The sequence below is a fragment of the Solanum pennellii genome, chromosome 12 (genome assembly GCF_001406875.1).
Source record: "Solanum pennellii chromosome 12, SPENNV200".
Lineage (NCBI taxonomy): Eukaryota > Viridiplantae > Streptophyta > Magnoliopsida > Solanales > Solanaceae > Solanum > Solanum pennellii.
The window spans coordinates 50,089,859-50,103,245 of record NC_028648.1 but is presented as its reverse complement, the minus strand read 5'-3'; the positions used below and the strand labels follow the sequence as shown (position 1 = coordinate 50,103,245).

Genomic DNA, 13,387 nt, shown 5'->3' with positions numbered 1-13,387 from the left:
TCTTTCGACATACATCCCTACTGAACCGACTCCTCATTTTTTACTATCCTCCCAACACCATATGAATCGATTTTTCTTCTCGATCCATTCACTACGATAATTAATTCCTACAAATAATGACATCGTACCTGAAGAAAATAATTAAAAAAAAACAATTACTAATTATGAAGAATAAGCATATGTAGCAACATATGACTATTTTGTTGCGAGATGTAAGTCATATGTTGCTGCATATGAGTGTTCTTTTGTGAAAAATAAATCACATGTTGCTACATTTATTTGTTATATCATATGTAGCAACATATGACTATTCTATTGCGTGATGTAAGTCATATGTTGCTGCATATGACTGTTTTTTGTGAAAAATAAATCAACATGTTGATACATTTTTTAGTCATATCATATGTAGCAACATATGACTATTCTGTTGTGAGATGTAAGTCATATGTTGCTACATATGATTGTTGTATTGTGAAAAATAAATCACATGCTGCTACATTTTTTAGTTATATCATATGTAGCAATATATGACTATTCTGTTGCGAGATATAAGTCATATGTTGCTACATCTGATTGTATAGCTGTGAAAAATAAATCACATGTTGCTACATTTTTTAGTTATATCATATGTAGCAACATATGACTATTCTGTTGCGAGATGTAAGTCATATGTGTCTACATATGACTGTTCTGTTGTGAAAAATAAATCAACATGTTGATACATTTTTTAGTTATATCATATGTAGCAACATATGACTTAATCTCGCAGCAAAATAGTCATATCTTGCTACATATGATATAACTAAAAAATGTATCAACATGTTGATTTATTTTTCACAACAGAACAGTCATATGTAGCAACATATGACTTAATCTCGCAGCAAAATAGTCATATCTTGCTACATATGATATAACTAAAAAATGTATCAACATGTTGATTTATTTTTCACAACAGAACAGTCATATGTAGCAACATATGACTTAATCTCGCAGCAAAATAGTCATATCTTGCTACATATGATATAACTAAAAAATGTATCAACATGTTGATTTATTTTTCACAACAGAACAGTCATATGTAGCAACATATGACTTAATCTCGCAGCAAAATAGTCATATCTTGCTACATATGATATAACTAAAAAATGTATCAACATGTTGATTTATTTTTCACAACAGAACAGTCATATGTAGCAACATATGACTTAATCTCGCAGCAAAATAGTCATATCTTGCTACATATGATATAACTAAAAAATGTATCAACATGTTGATTTATTTTTCACAACAGAACAGTCATATGTAGCAACATATGACTTAATCTCGCAGCAAAATAGTCATATCTTGCTACATATGATATAACTAAAAAATGTATCAACATGTTGATTTATTTTTCACAACAGAACAGTCATATGTAGCAACATATGACTTAATCTCGCAGCAAAATAGTCATATCTTGCTACATATGATATAACTAAAAAATGTATCAACATGTTGATTTATTTTTCACAACAGAACAGTCATATGTAGCAACATATGACTTAATCTCGCAGCAAAATAGTCATATCTTGCTACATATGATATAACTAAAAAATGTATCAACATGTTGATTTATTTTTCACAACAGAACAGTCATATGTAGCAACATATGACTTAATCTCGCAGCAAAATAGTCATATCTTGCTACATATGATATAACTAAAAAATGTATCAACATGTTGATTTATTTTTCACAACAGAACAGTCATATGTAGCAACATATGACTTAATCTCGCAGCAAAATAGTCATATCTTGCTACATATGATATAACTAAAAAATGTATCAACATGTTGATTTATTTTTCACAACAGAACAGTCATATGTAGCAACATATGACTTAATCTCGCAGCAAAATAGTCATATCTTGCTACATATGATATAACTAAAAAATGTATCAACATGTTGATTTATTTTTCACAACAGAACAGTCATATGTAGCAACATATGACTTAATCTCGCAGCAAAATAGTCATATCTTGCTACATATGATATAACTAAAAAATGTATCAACATGTTGATTTATTTTTCACAACAGAACAGTCATATGTAGCAACATATGACTTAATCTCGCAGCAAAATAGTCATATCTTGCTACATATGATATAACTAAAAAATGTATCAACATGTTGATTTATTTTTCACAACAGAACAGTCATATGTAGCAACATATGACTTAATCTCGCAGCAAAATAGTCATATCTTGCTACATATGATATAACTAAAAAATGTATCAACATGTTGATTTATTTTTCACAACAGAACAGTCATATGTAGCAACATATGACTTAATCTCGCAGCAAAATAGTCATATCTTGCTACATATGATATAACTAAAAAATGTATCAACATGTTGATTTATTTTTCACAACAGAACAGTCATATGTAGCAACATATGACTTAATCTCGCAGCAAAATAGTCATATCTTGCTACATATGATATAACTAAAAAATGTATCAACATGTTGATTTATTTTTCACAACAGAACAGTCATATGTAGACACATATGACTTACATCTCGCAACAGAATAGTCATATGTTGCTACATATGACTGTTCTGTTGTGAAAAATAAATCAACATGTTGATACATTTTTTAGTTATATCATATGTAGCAAGATATGACTATTTTGCTGCGAGATTAAGTCATATGTTGCTACATATGACTGTTCTGTTGTGAAAATAATTACATGTTGCTACATATGACTATTTTGTTGCAAGATGTAAGTCATATGTTACATATGACTGTTCTGTTGTGAAAATAAATCACATGTTGCTACATATATGACTATAATATGTTATAATAGTCAACTGTTGCAACATATATAACAATATGTTGGAAACCCGAATGCAAATTATTGAAAAAAATATAGGTACCCAGAATGATAATGAATTGATTTTAAATAAATATTAATTGTACTTACAAAAAACAATGGTGTATAACGCTTATGCAATAATTCCAATTGAAGAAAATGAGATTTTTTCCACGAGTTACAGATTAGGTAAAAAATTGATTCAAGAAAAAGAAAGCACAAGCACTACCAGTGAAGACCCGCAATGTACGAAAAAAGGAAAAAGAAGAAGAGGAAGATGAAGAGAGCAGGAAAAAAGGAAAGAAAGCAATCAAAGACGAGAGCAGAAGAAGAGGAGGACGAATACGACGGCTGGAGACGGGGGGAAAGCTTTTATTTCCTCTTTTGGCTCGATATTTTCCCACCAAAATTGGTTAAATTAGGTTTGGTATAGTCAATTTACCATTATACCCCTCATTTAATTCCCACTAAAAGTTGGTTAAATTAGGTATTGTGAAATTACCCTTTTACCCTTCATTTAATTCAGTGGACCAAACTGTCAACTTATAAACTTGAGGGCAACTCAACAATTCTTAAAAAAAGAGATTGCGCTTGTGACTCGGGATGAACCTTTATCGGTGGAGGAAAGGAATAGCGGTGGATTCCTATAGAGCATCCAGGAAAAAGCAAATTCAATCGGATGACGAATTCTTACGTGGTCCAAGGAAATCAAAGGTCTGCTTCACAGAATTGTCACCTACACCCAATACATAAGACTTATGTCACCACCCATTTGTTTTGAAACCTTAATGTCACTTTTTGAAAAAACTTCTAGCTACTTGAGAACACTCTTGCACAGAAATAATAAGGAGAGAGGAGAGAGCCACGCCGCTAGACACGGGTCGCAATTCTAGGTTGATTTCTGGGGTGGTTCGCGACTGCTTTGCTTCTGGATTTTTCTGCAAGGAAGTAGAAGAAGAATATCGGGTGGTGTTGGAATGTTGAAAGAATTGGGCTGGTTAAGAGTTGTGTCGGTTGGAATTTGGGATAGGCTGCTGGGATTTGATGTTAAGGGGCCCAAAATCTTGTCTTTTAAATGAGTTGAAGAGAAGTAATGAATGATTAGAATTACTATTAACAAAATGACCATACAAATTTTAACAGTAGTCATTTAGAGTTAACAATTTAACCAAATTGGTTTAGTTGATGATTCGCCTAAAAACTAAATAAGACGAATTAATATAAATTAATTAATGAGCTTCTTTAATCTTAACGAAATAAAATAATTAACTTAATTGTAAACTACTGATTAAAAAATATAATCATTATTTAAACTAAATTAATTTAATAAAATACTTAATAAAATTACAATCTGTTTTAGATGATTTTTGAAGTGTTTATAAATTTTAATAATTATGTATAAAATTATATAAAACATATATGTTACTTAAAATTATAAAAAGTGACAAAACTTATTTAAAATAACTTGTAAACTTTATATTTTTTCTTAAAATTTTATAAACTAATCATTTTAAATCGTTTGAAATCGAAGAAGCTCGAAATGATTAATTTATATGGTGGAGGTCCAAAATTGGATGTCAACAATGCGACGATCGCGTCGCATCGTTGCTGCATCAATAACTGAGTCTTGTCTTCTTGTGTGCGCGACCTATTGTCTATTGACTTGATCAAGTCCCTTGTGCAACTTCCTCAGTTGCCTCTTTTATCTTTTCTAGCCTTATGATCTACCTCCTTCCTAGGAGGCAAGCGCCTGAGCGGCTTCTTTGGCACCACAACATTGTTCTCTTTTAGGACCTTCTTTGTGCCTGGTGGCAGGGACCCTTTTGCACCATTGTCTTCTTTCAATTTTGCAATGGTGTCTATAAGCGCTGACTCCTTTTTCTTAGGGCCTCTTATAAGATGAATGGCTGTTAGGCGGACATGTTCTTTCATCTTCGGTACCTTAACCAAAGGCACCATATATGATCCTTCTTGATCCGTGGCTAGAAAGTCATTGAAGGTAAGGTTCTATCATCGTGCGATACTCTTTGAAGAACTCTTGCCCAAGAATTATAACAAAGAGATCTAAATGAGCGACAATGAATTTAGTTATACCTTTCCACTCGCCTACTGTGATGCTTACTTCATGCGCGACCAGGAGTCGGTGGTGCATTGACCATCCTGAGTTGGGCGTTTCTTGGACTATAACTCAACCCCAACCTTATCTCTGCCATCTTTGTCATTATATTGGTCTCTACACCCGTGTCGACCATAGCACGAGCGGGTCTTCCATTGATCGTGATGTCGACATATTGCTCGCCATAATCTTTCGACTTTCTTGGTTTCTTGGTGATAGCTCCACATAGTCCTATCATGTTGGGCCCAACTGCGTGGTTGTTGCACCTTGTCCTTGCTCTTGTGCATCCTTCTCTTTCCGCTCTCGCAGGATAGAACCAAGGCTCTTCAATTCAGGGCACCTTGCAATGAGGTCCACCACATGCGTAGCAACCCTTTTTTGGTGGTTTCTGCCTTTCTCTCCATGTCGCCATGACATCCAAACTTCTTGCCATCAGACCTATAGGTATCATGATTCTTGGGATGTGTCCGCTTCTCCTCAAATTTTCCATGATCTCTCCCACCATGGACATGAGCACCTCTCATCTGGATTTTCCGGTTTTTTCATGCCTAAAGTCTGTCAAAGCTTTGGCCTTAGTGATGGATTCATCGATAGTCCTGACCTATCGGCGTTCCAACTCCGTCCTGACCAATTTGGCAGCCCATCCCATGAAATAGAACAACATATATTCATTCAGGAGGTTAGAAAAACTGAAGTATAAGGGTGGTGAACTCCTCCATATATGCCCGAATGCTACCTGTCTGCTTCAACTCCCTAAACTTGCGCTTCGCCTGAAAGATGGTGTTGTTATAGAAGAATGCCTTCTTGAAATCCATTTGGAATTGCTCCTGAGTGTCAATGATGCAAAGTGCCTCTCTTATTTTTGAATATTTACGCCTCCTCCACAACATGGACATCTCTGAAATATACAACACAACAATGTTGATCTTGTTTTCGTCGATCTTCACTTGATTACACTTGAAAATTCTCCAACTGCTACAGGAACATCTCCACCTCTTGTGTGTAACGTACACCTTTGAACATATGTTTATTAGGAGCCTTGACCTTGGCCTCCCTATCTCGGTCAAGCGAAGATGATCCTCTAACTTTCACGCCCTCCTTGAGTGCTTTTATCTAAGCCTTAATGGTCTCAATTGTGTTCAACACCTCCATAAGCCGACACTCCAACGAAGTTATAGCCTTCTTCATCTCAAACTCGGCACGTTGGCATATATCAATTCCTTGCGTAGGTTGTTGATCTCTTCAAGGATGAACTCCTTGAGAGTCTTGAACCTGTCATCGACCACGTCCAAATGCCGACATAATATCTCCACAACCTGCGTCGCCGTTTCAACCGTTACGATCCACTCTTCTCCATATGTGACGTCAATGGGCTTCTCTCCAGGTGTGACGTCAATGGGCTTCTCTCCAGGTGTGACGTCAATGGGCTCCTCTCCACGGTCATCATCACTTGTTTTAGTGGTCAAAGGTGGGTGAGATGTTAGCACCTCACTTGGTGTGAGGTCGAGCAACATTTCCTCATTACTTTTTTGTGCTTCTTTCCCTTGCGGTTCTTCCGTCAACCCTCCAGCTGGACGTTGTTGATGCTAGGGGCATTTAGTTCTCCTTCGTTATCCATTACCGTTGTGCAAAACTGGCTCTGATACCACGTTTTCATGGACTTAGAGCCTTAATAAATCTCCATGTGGCACTTGAGAACTTACTCACGAATCTTTCATGATCTTATAAGCTCAAGTAAGACCTTTTTGCTAAGATCGCTAATAGAATGCGACGAAAGACTTAGAATATTGAAAGAAAATTTTATATTGTTTAGAAGATTGCTCGCTTCAAGTTTGGATGCTTGCTTGGATGATTTACAAATGAGTGACCCTTCTATATATACTGTCTCATAAGCGCCTAACTGTAAATAAAATATACTTTACAAGTCTTTCTAATAATTACACTTTTGTTTATGTTCTCGAATTATCTATTAGTTCTAGGAAATTCCAAAGATTTCCAAGAAATCTTCCAAGTTATTCTAGAGTCTTCTTAGAATATCTAGGGGATTTTAGAGTTTTCCATAAACCTCTCCATAACTCTAGACTCTTTCGCCCCTTCCAAATGCGAAATTTAATTGTGAAGTGGAGGGACATACACTATACTATTTATTACAAATCGATGATCTTGAAACCTTGGACTCCAGAGCTTAATTTCACAGCGAAATTCTTGACGAAGAATCCCCTATGGGTAAAATTTCCAAAACTACATATGAGTTGTTAGGGGATGTGATTCTTTGAGTCGAATTGCTAGTGGACTCGGGACACTGCTTTTTGTATATGAATTTACTACAAATCAGCCCCGCATATCCTTTGCCAAAATGTTGATCCAAGTAAATGTGACTAAATCTTTGCCTACTGAAGTGGCAGTCATGGATCCATATGGTATAGAATTTAAACAAGAGGTTGAGTATGATTGGAAGCCCTAATTTTGAATCAAATGTTAAAAGATTGGGCACATCTGCACTTAACGACAGACTAAAACACCACATCTATTTGAGCAACCAAGGAGAAGACACAAACCTAGAAGGGTAGTTCAAGCATGGAAAGCAAAAGATGATAATGTCGTGGGAAACTCCAAGGCACCAGAATCTTAGGAGGAGACCATTGTTTATCCGATAGTAGCAATAGTGACTAATGAACCAATACCAACCCATCAAATTATGCTAGATCCTTGATCTAGGGGATTACAACAGAATCTGAAGGTAAATGAGCAACAAGGGATAATGAATGACAAAGGCAAGTTGTTAGCAACCACAAGTGTGTTCAGTGAGGATCAATTCCCTGAGCTGCAATCTGCTCATTGAAATGTGTAACGTAGCAGACCTAGTCATTCCTTGAGTAACAGAGGAGGGAGAGGGGAAACCTCAACTTCTACATGTCATGGCTGATATGGAATGTTCGTGTTTTCAACAAAAGATATAAGCAAAAGGATCATAGACACTATCTGTGAAATAAGCCTAATAAACATGCTAGTCTTTTGGAAACCATAGTAAGAGATTGTAAAGCTAACGTATAACTAATGTATTTCCAGGGTAGATGTGTATAAATAACTATTCTGTCGCTTCTAATGGAAGTATGGGTGATATGGGATCAAAGGCATTATGATGTGAAACCAATACATATATATATGCGCACAGTTGATAAATTGTTCAGTAGTGCAAAGTAGAACTGACGGTGATGAATGGCATATAACCTTTGTATATGGGTTTAATCCATAGGACAAAGAAGGAAATTATGGAGCAGTCTCAAGGCTCTTCCACAAACAAGTCATGCTTGGCTAATTTGTGAGGATTTTAACACTATCTTGTACTCACATGATCGACTATTTGTCCAACCGGTAACAAATATTGAACTAAAGGATTTTACTGAATGTATATGTAAACTGGAGCTAGCTGAATTGACATGGACCGGAAATTACTATATGTTGACTAATAAACTACAAGGTACTGATAGAATTTAAAGTACAAAAGCTAGAGCACTTGGAAATGATGAATTAATGCTCAACTGGGGACATGTGAGAACTGCATCTGACCTTCAAAACATTTCTGATCATTGCCAATGATCTTGAAAGTTAAAATGCAGACTTTGATCATTCTTCAATATTTGGGCTGATCATAAGGAATTTATTCCAATAGTTGGACAGGTTTGGACAATGAAACTTGATAATTAGAGGATGAAGGATGTCTGGCTTAAACTAAAATCCCTCGAGCCATTGTTTAGACAATTGGATAATACAGAGTATAGAGGTCTGACTCAAAAGCTTGAAAAGGCTAGAATAGGTTTGAGGAATATTCAGGGCCAGTTAACACGACACAACATTGATCAACTGATAGATTTGGAAAGGAAAACTTTACAGCAACTTGAGGAGTGGTCTTTGATGGAGGAAAGCATTTTAAAACAGAAATCCAAAGATAAACGGATTAAGCTAGGTGACTCTAATACAATATACTTTTCAGCCGTGGTTAAAGAGAAATGATAACAAAATCAAGTTGTTGAACTTACTACTTTACGTGGACCTAAACTAACAGATTCTAAGGATAGCAAAGAAGAAATTATACAATTTTATCAAGGATTCATGGCACAGGTGCAACACTACTATTATATAAAAACAATATGAAAAATGAGATTGTTTTGACTCTGCACAACAACTTAGTTTGTGTGCAAGTATTACTGAAGCTGAGATTTATCTTGGTTTAAAGGGCATTGAAGATGATAAAGCTCCGGTTGTTGATAGGTACAATGCTTAATTTTAAGAAGGCTTGGCCTATAATCAAAACGGACAACGTGGGTGCTGTTCAAGATTTCTTTGAAACTAGAAGGTTATACAACTATAAAATGTATAACCATTATTTTGGTACCAAAGATCCCAAATCCTCGTAATGTGAAGGAGTTCCAACCTATTGCTTGTTGCACTATCTTATACAAAATTATCTCTAAGGTGTTGGCTGCTAGATACAAAAAGTAATGCATGCTATTATTAATGAGGTGCAGGCAAGTTTTGTCCCAGGTAGGAAGATAGCTGACATTATCATCATGGCACATGAGTTTGTCAAAACTTATAGCAGAAAACATATTTCCACCAAAAGCATGATCAAGATTGATTCAAAAAGGCTTATGATACGGTTGAATGGGTGTACTTGATACAGATATTGGAGGAACTCAGGTTTCCCGAGAAGTTTGCTACTTAGATTATGAAATGTGTCTGTTATTTGCAGTTTTGATGATTTGACAAACTTAGGGACCTTGTAAAGGTACCAGGTTTCTTACTTGAGTGTTGAAGATGAAAACAAACTCAGGGACCTTGTAAAGGTACCTGGCTCTCAATGTGACGAGCCGGTTGATTGCCAGCTGGAGAAGGTACAGAAAGTAGGTGCACTCTTCCTAACGACGTCAGAAAGTGGGACTTCCCCAACCAATGGCAAAGAGTTTGAAGAAAGTGACTTGTCATTATAAAAGGCACTTTCCTAAACATCATGGGTGGTTTTTGCAACTTGACAAAGAACTTTTCAAGAACTCTTGCAAAGGCCATTACCAACAAAACGACAGAATAATTCTAAGAACAGCAGTAATCTCTGGAGCATTTAGTATAGCTGTTTAAGAATATATTCTCTTGCTCTTACATTGTAAACTATTCCTGAAACTATAAAGGAATCAGTGGGTAGTGTTAAAATTCTAAGTTCTCCAAGTGGGATAGCTTAGTGGGTAGATTGGTTTCTACTTAGGTTTGTTAAGCAATAGAGACTATTGCTTGAACGTGAGATTAAAAACTTCTTCTCACATCTGTTGTAATCGTGTTTTACTTTTGCCTTTGAAGATTAGTGAAAACGATTGAAAATCCTGTGAGACAGGTCATGGTTTTACTCCCTTAAGCAAGGAGGTTTCCACGTAAAATCGTGTGTTGGTTCAAACTGCATTTAAATTTCTGTTTATACTCATTATTGTAGTAAGGGACCTGGTCCATTGTTCTGTTAAGTGAAGGCATATATTCTATCAAGTAGTATCAGAGCAGGCACTCTCTATTTGGTTAACACCAAGGAAGTGATATCTGTTCTAGAATGGCTGCTCCACTTAATCTAGAAGAAGGTAAGTCTTCAACAAGACCTCCCCGTTTCAATGGACATTTCTACAGTGGGTGGAAAGTTAGAATGCATGATTTTCTCATGGCTGAAGATAGTGAGTTATGGGATATCGTACTGGATGGACCGTTTATACCAATGATAGAAGAAAAGGATGGAGAGAAAACCAGTCTTGTTCCAAAGCCTAGACAGAACTACGATGAAGCTGGCAGAAAAAAGATAGAAAAGGGTTACAAGGCAAAAACTCTTCTTGTTTGTGGGATATGACCTGATGAGTTCAATCATGTTTCAGCTTGTGAGTCTGCTAAAGAAATTTGGGATTGTTTAAAGACAGCTCATGAAGGAACTGAACAAGTCAAAGAATCAAAGATTGATATGCTTACCTCACGATATGAAAACTTCCAAATGAAGGAGGGAGAAACCATTCATGAGATGTTTACAAAATTTTCCTCCATTACTAATGAGCTGAGAAGTCTTGGTGAACCTATTAGCATGAGCAAACAACTCAGAAAAGTACTTCGAATTCTTCCAAAATCCTGGGAAAGCAAGGTTGATGTCATCACAGAAGCTAAAGATTTGAAGGTGCTGACAATGAATGCTTTCATTGGAAATCTGAAGACACATGAGATGAATAGAAATCATGATTCATCTAAGAAGGAAGTCAAAAAGGATAAGTCATTAATGCTGAAGTACAAATCAGATGAAGATTCCAGTGATGATGATATGGCATATCTCATCAACAGATTTCAAAAAATTGTGAGAAAGAACAAAGGTTTTAAAAGAGGAACAAATGGTCCTGGAAATTCTACTCAAGGTGATACATGCTACAAGTGTGGAAAAGATGGACACTTTATTAGAGAGTGTCCTCTGCTCAAAAATGAAAACAAGGAACATCAAAAACCAAGAAGTGACAAACAGAAAAGAAGGGACCTGGTACTCGGTAAGAGTGCTCGAAAGGTTGCTGCTGACTATGTGGTCAAAAAGGCTCTTGCTGCTTGGGGTGATTCTTCAAGTGATTCAGAAGATCCTGATGAACCAAATGATGTGTCTATGGTGGCTGTGCATGAAGAGGAAACCATTTTCAATGAAATGTTTGCCCTCATGGCTCTTACAGAAAATGAAGAAGAGGATGACAAGGTAACTCTTCTTGATATGAAAAATGATTTAAATAATTATTCTCTTAAAAAATTGAGAACGTTGGCAAAGGTTATGATTGATTATGTAATTGAGTTAACTTCTGAAGGAGACATCATGAATGCTGAACTTGACAGTTTAACTGAAAAAAAAGTTAAACTAGAGGAGAAAATGTCAAAAATGGTGTCTCTAGAGTCTGATAACACTGAACTTAAAAACCAGTTGAATCAGATAACTGAAGATGCTGAAAAGCTAAATGGAATGTCAAATGGTTTACAAGTTGAAATTCAGGAAAAATTGAAAAACTCTGAGAAAAATCTGGGATTGTCCTTGGAGAAGAGTAGCAAATTAGAAAAGGATATTGTCAAACTTATGGAAGAACTTGAAAAATCTCTTAAGTGGACAAAATCCTCTAAGTTGTTGTCAAATGCAACAAACCAGAGTAATTTCAATAAGAAAGGACTAGGAAGTCTGAACATCACTCCTCCTTTTAATCCTCACAGAAAGTATGTGTTTGTGTCTGACAATCTGCTTTGTCTTCATTGTGGTAAAAATGGGCACTTAAAGAGAGAGTGTGCTGGCTGGAGAAACTCCTATGAAAGACTCTCTAATTATGATGAAAGGGAAAACTTACCAAAAGAGAGACCTGGTCCTCCAAAGCATGTTTCAACTGATAGATTTTCATAGAAAAAATCTGTCACTGCTCCAATGTCTGTTGTTAGAAATTTTCAAAAACTCCCCTATTGGACTAAATACAATCTGATCACTCCTCTGTCTACCTTTTGGGAACTCAAATTGAAATGGGTTCCCAAGCTAAACAAGTAATTCTTGGTGCAGGTGAGTCAGAGAAGCAGCAGTCAATGTTGGTATATGGACAGTGGATGCTCTAAACATATGACTGGTGACATCAAAAATTTCCTCTCACTCAAGACACTTCAGGGAGGAGGTGTCTCTTTTGGTGATGGAAAGAAGGGGTACATTTTGGGAGTTGGAAAAGTGGGAAGATCTCTTGAAGATTCAATTGACAATGTGTATCATGTAGATGGGTTAAAGTACAGTCTTTTGATCGTGTCTCAAATCTGTGACAAAGGAAATGAAGTCAAGTTTACTTCTGAGAAATGCACTGTGGTGAGTCTAACTACAAAGAAGGTAATTCTCACTGCTTTCAGAAGTAAAAACATGTATGTGGCCAACTTAGAAACGTCTCATGGAGATGACCTAACATGTCTTAGTGCTCAAAATGAGAATGCTGATCTTTGGCATCGTAGGCTAGGGCATGTGAGATCATCTTTATTGAACAAACTGATTTCTAAGGACCTGGTCCGAGGTCTGCCAAAGCTGAAGTTTGCTGAAAATAAAATATGTGAAGCTTGTGTCAAAGGAAAACAAATCAGATCATCCTTTAAGCCCAAAAAGCAAGTAACCTCATCAAGAACACTAGAGCTGCTACACATGGACTTATGTGGACCTTTGAAGGTTCAAAGCAGAAATGGCAAGAAATACATTCTGGTGATAGTTGATGATTACTCGAGATATACATGGACAAGATTCTCGAAATCAAAGGCAGAAACACCTAAAGAATGGTGGTGTTTTTAAAAATGATTCAAACTAAATTGAATCAAGTTATTTGCAGCATTCGATCTGATCATGGAACTGAGTTTGAGAACTCAAAAC

General features: G+C 36.0%; 1 protein-coding gene across 1 annotated transcript; it reads left to right on the top strand.

Moving 5' to 3' along the window:
* The first annotated feature begins 10,558 nt into the window (after positions 1 to 10,558).
* LOC107006327 lies at positions 10,559 to 12,400 on the top strand. The gene is made up of 5 exons (XM_015204904.1): positions 10,559 to 10,586; positions 10,674 to 10,787; positions 10,872 to 11,268; positions 11,323 to 11,670; positions 11,773 to 12,400. The coding sequence occupies exons 1-5, from the start codon at positions 10,559 to 10,561 to the stop codon at positions 12,398 to 12,400; spliced, it is 1,515 nt and encodes a 504-aa protein (XP_015060390.1).
* The last annotated feature ends 987 nt before the right edge of the window (positions 12,401 to 13,387 follow it).

Coding starts and splice junctions, on each gene's coding strand:
- LOC107006327 (XM_015204904.1), top strand. CDS start 10,559: ATGGCTGCTCCACTTAATCTAGAAGAAG. Junction 10,788..10,871: donor ACAGAACTACGATGAAGCTG/GCAGAAAAAAGA, acceptor ATCATGTTTCAG/CTTGTGAGTCTGCTAAAGAA. Junction 11,671..11,772: donor GAAACCATTTTCAATGAAAT/GTTTGCCCTCAT, acceptor TAAAAAATTGAG/AACGTTGGCAAAGGTTATGA.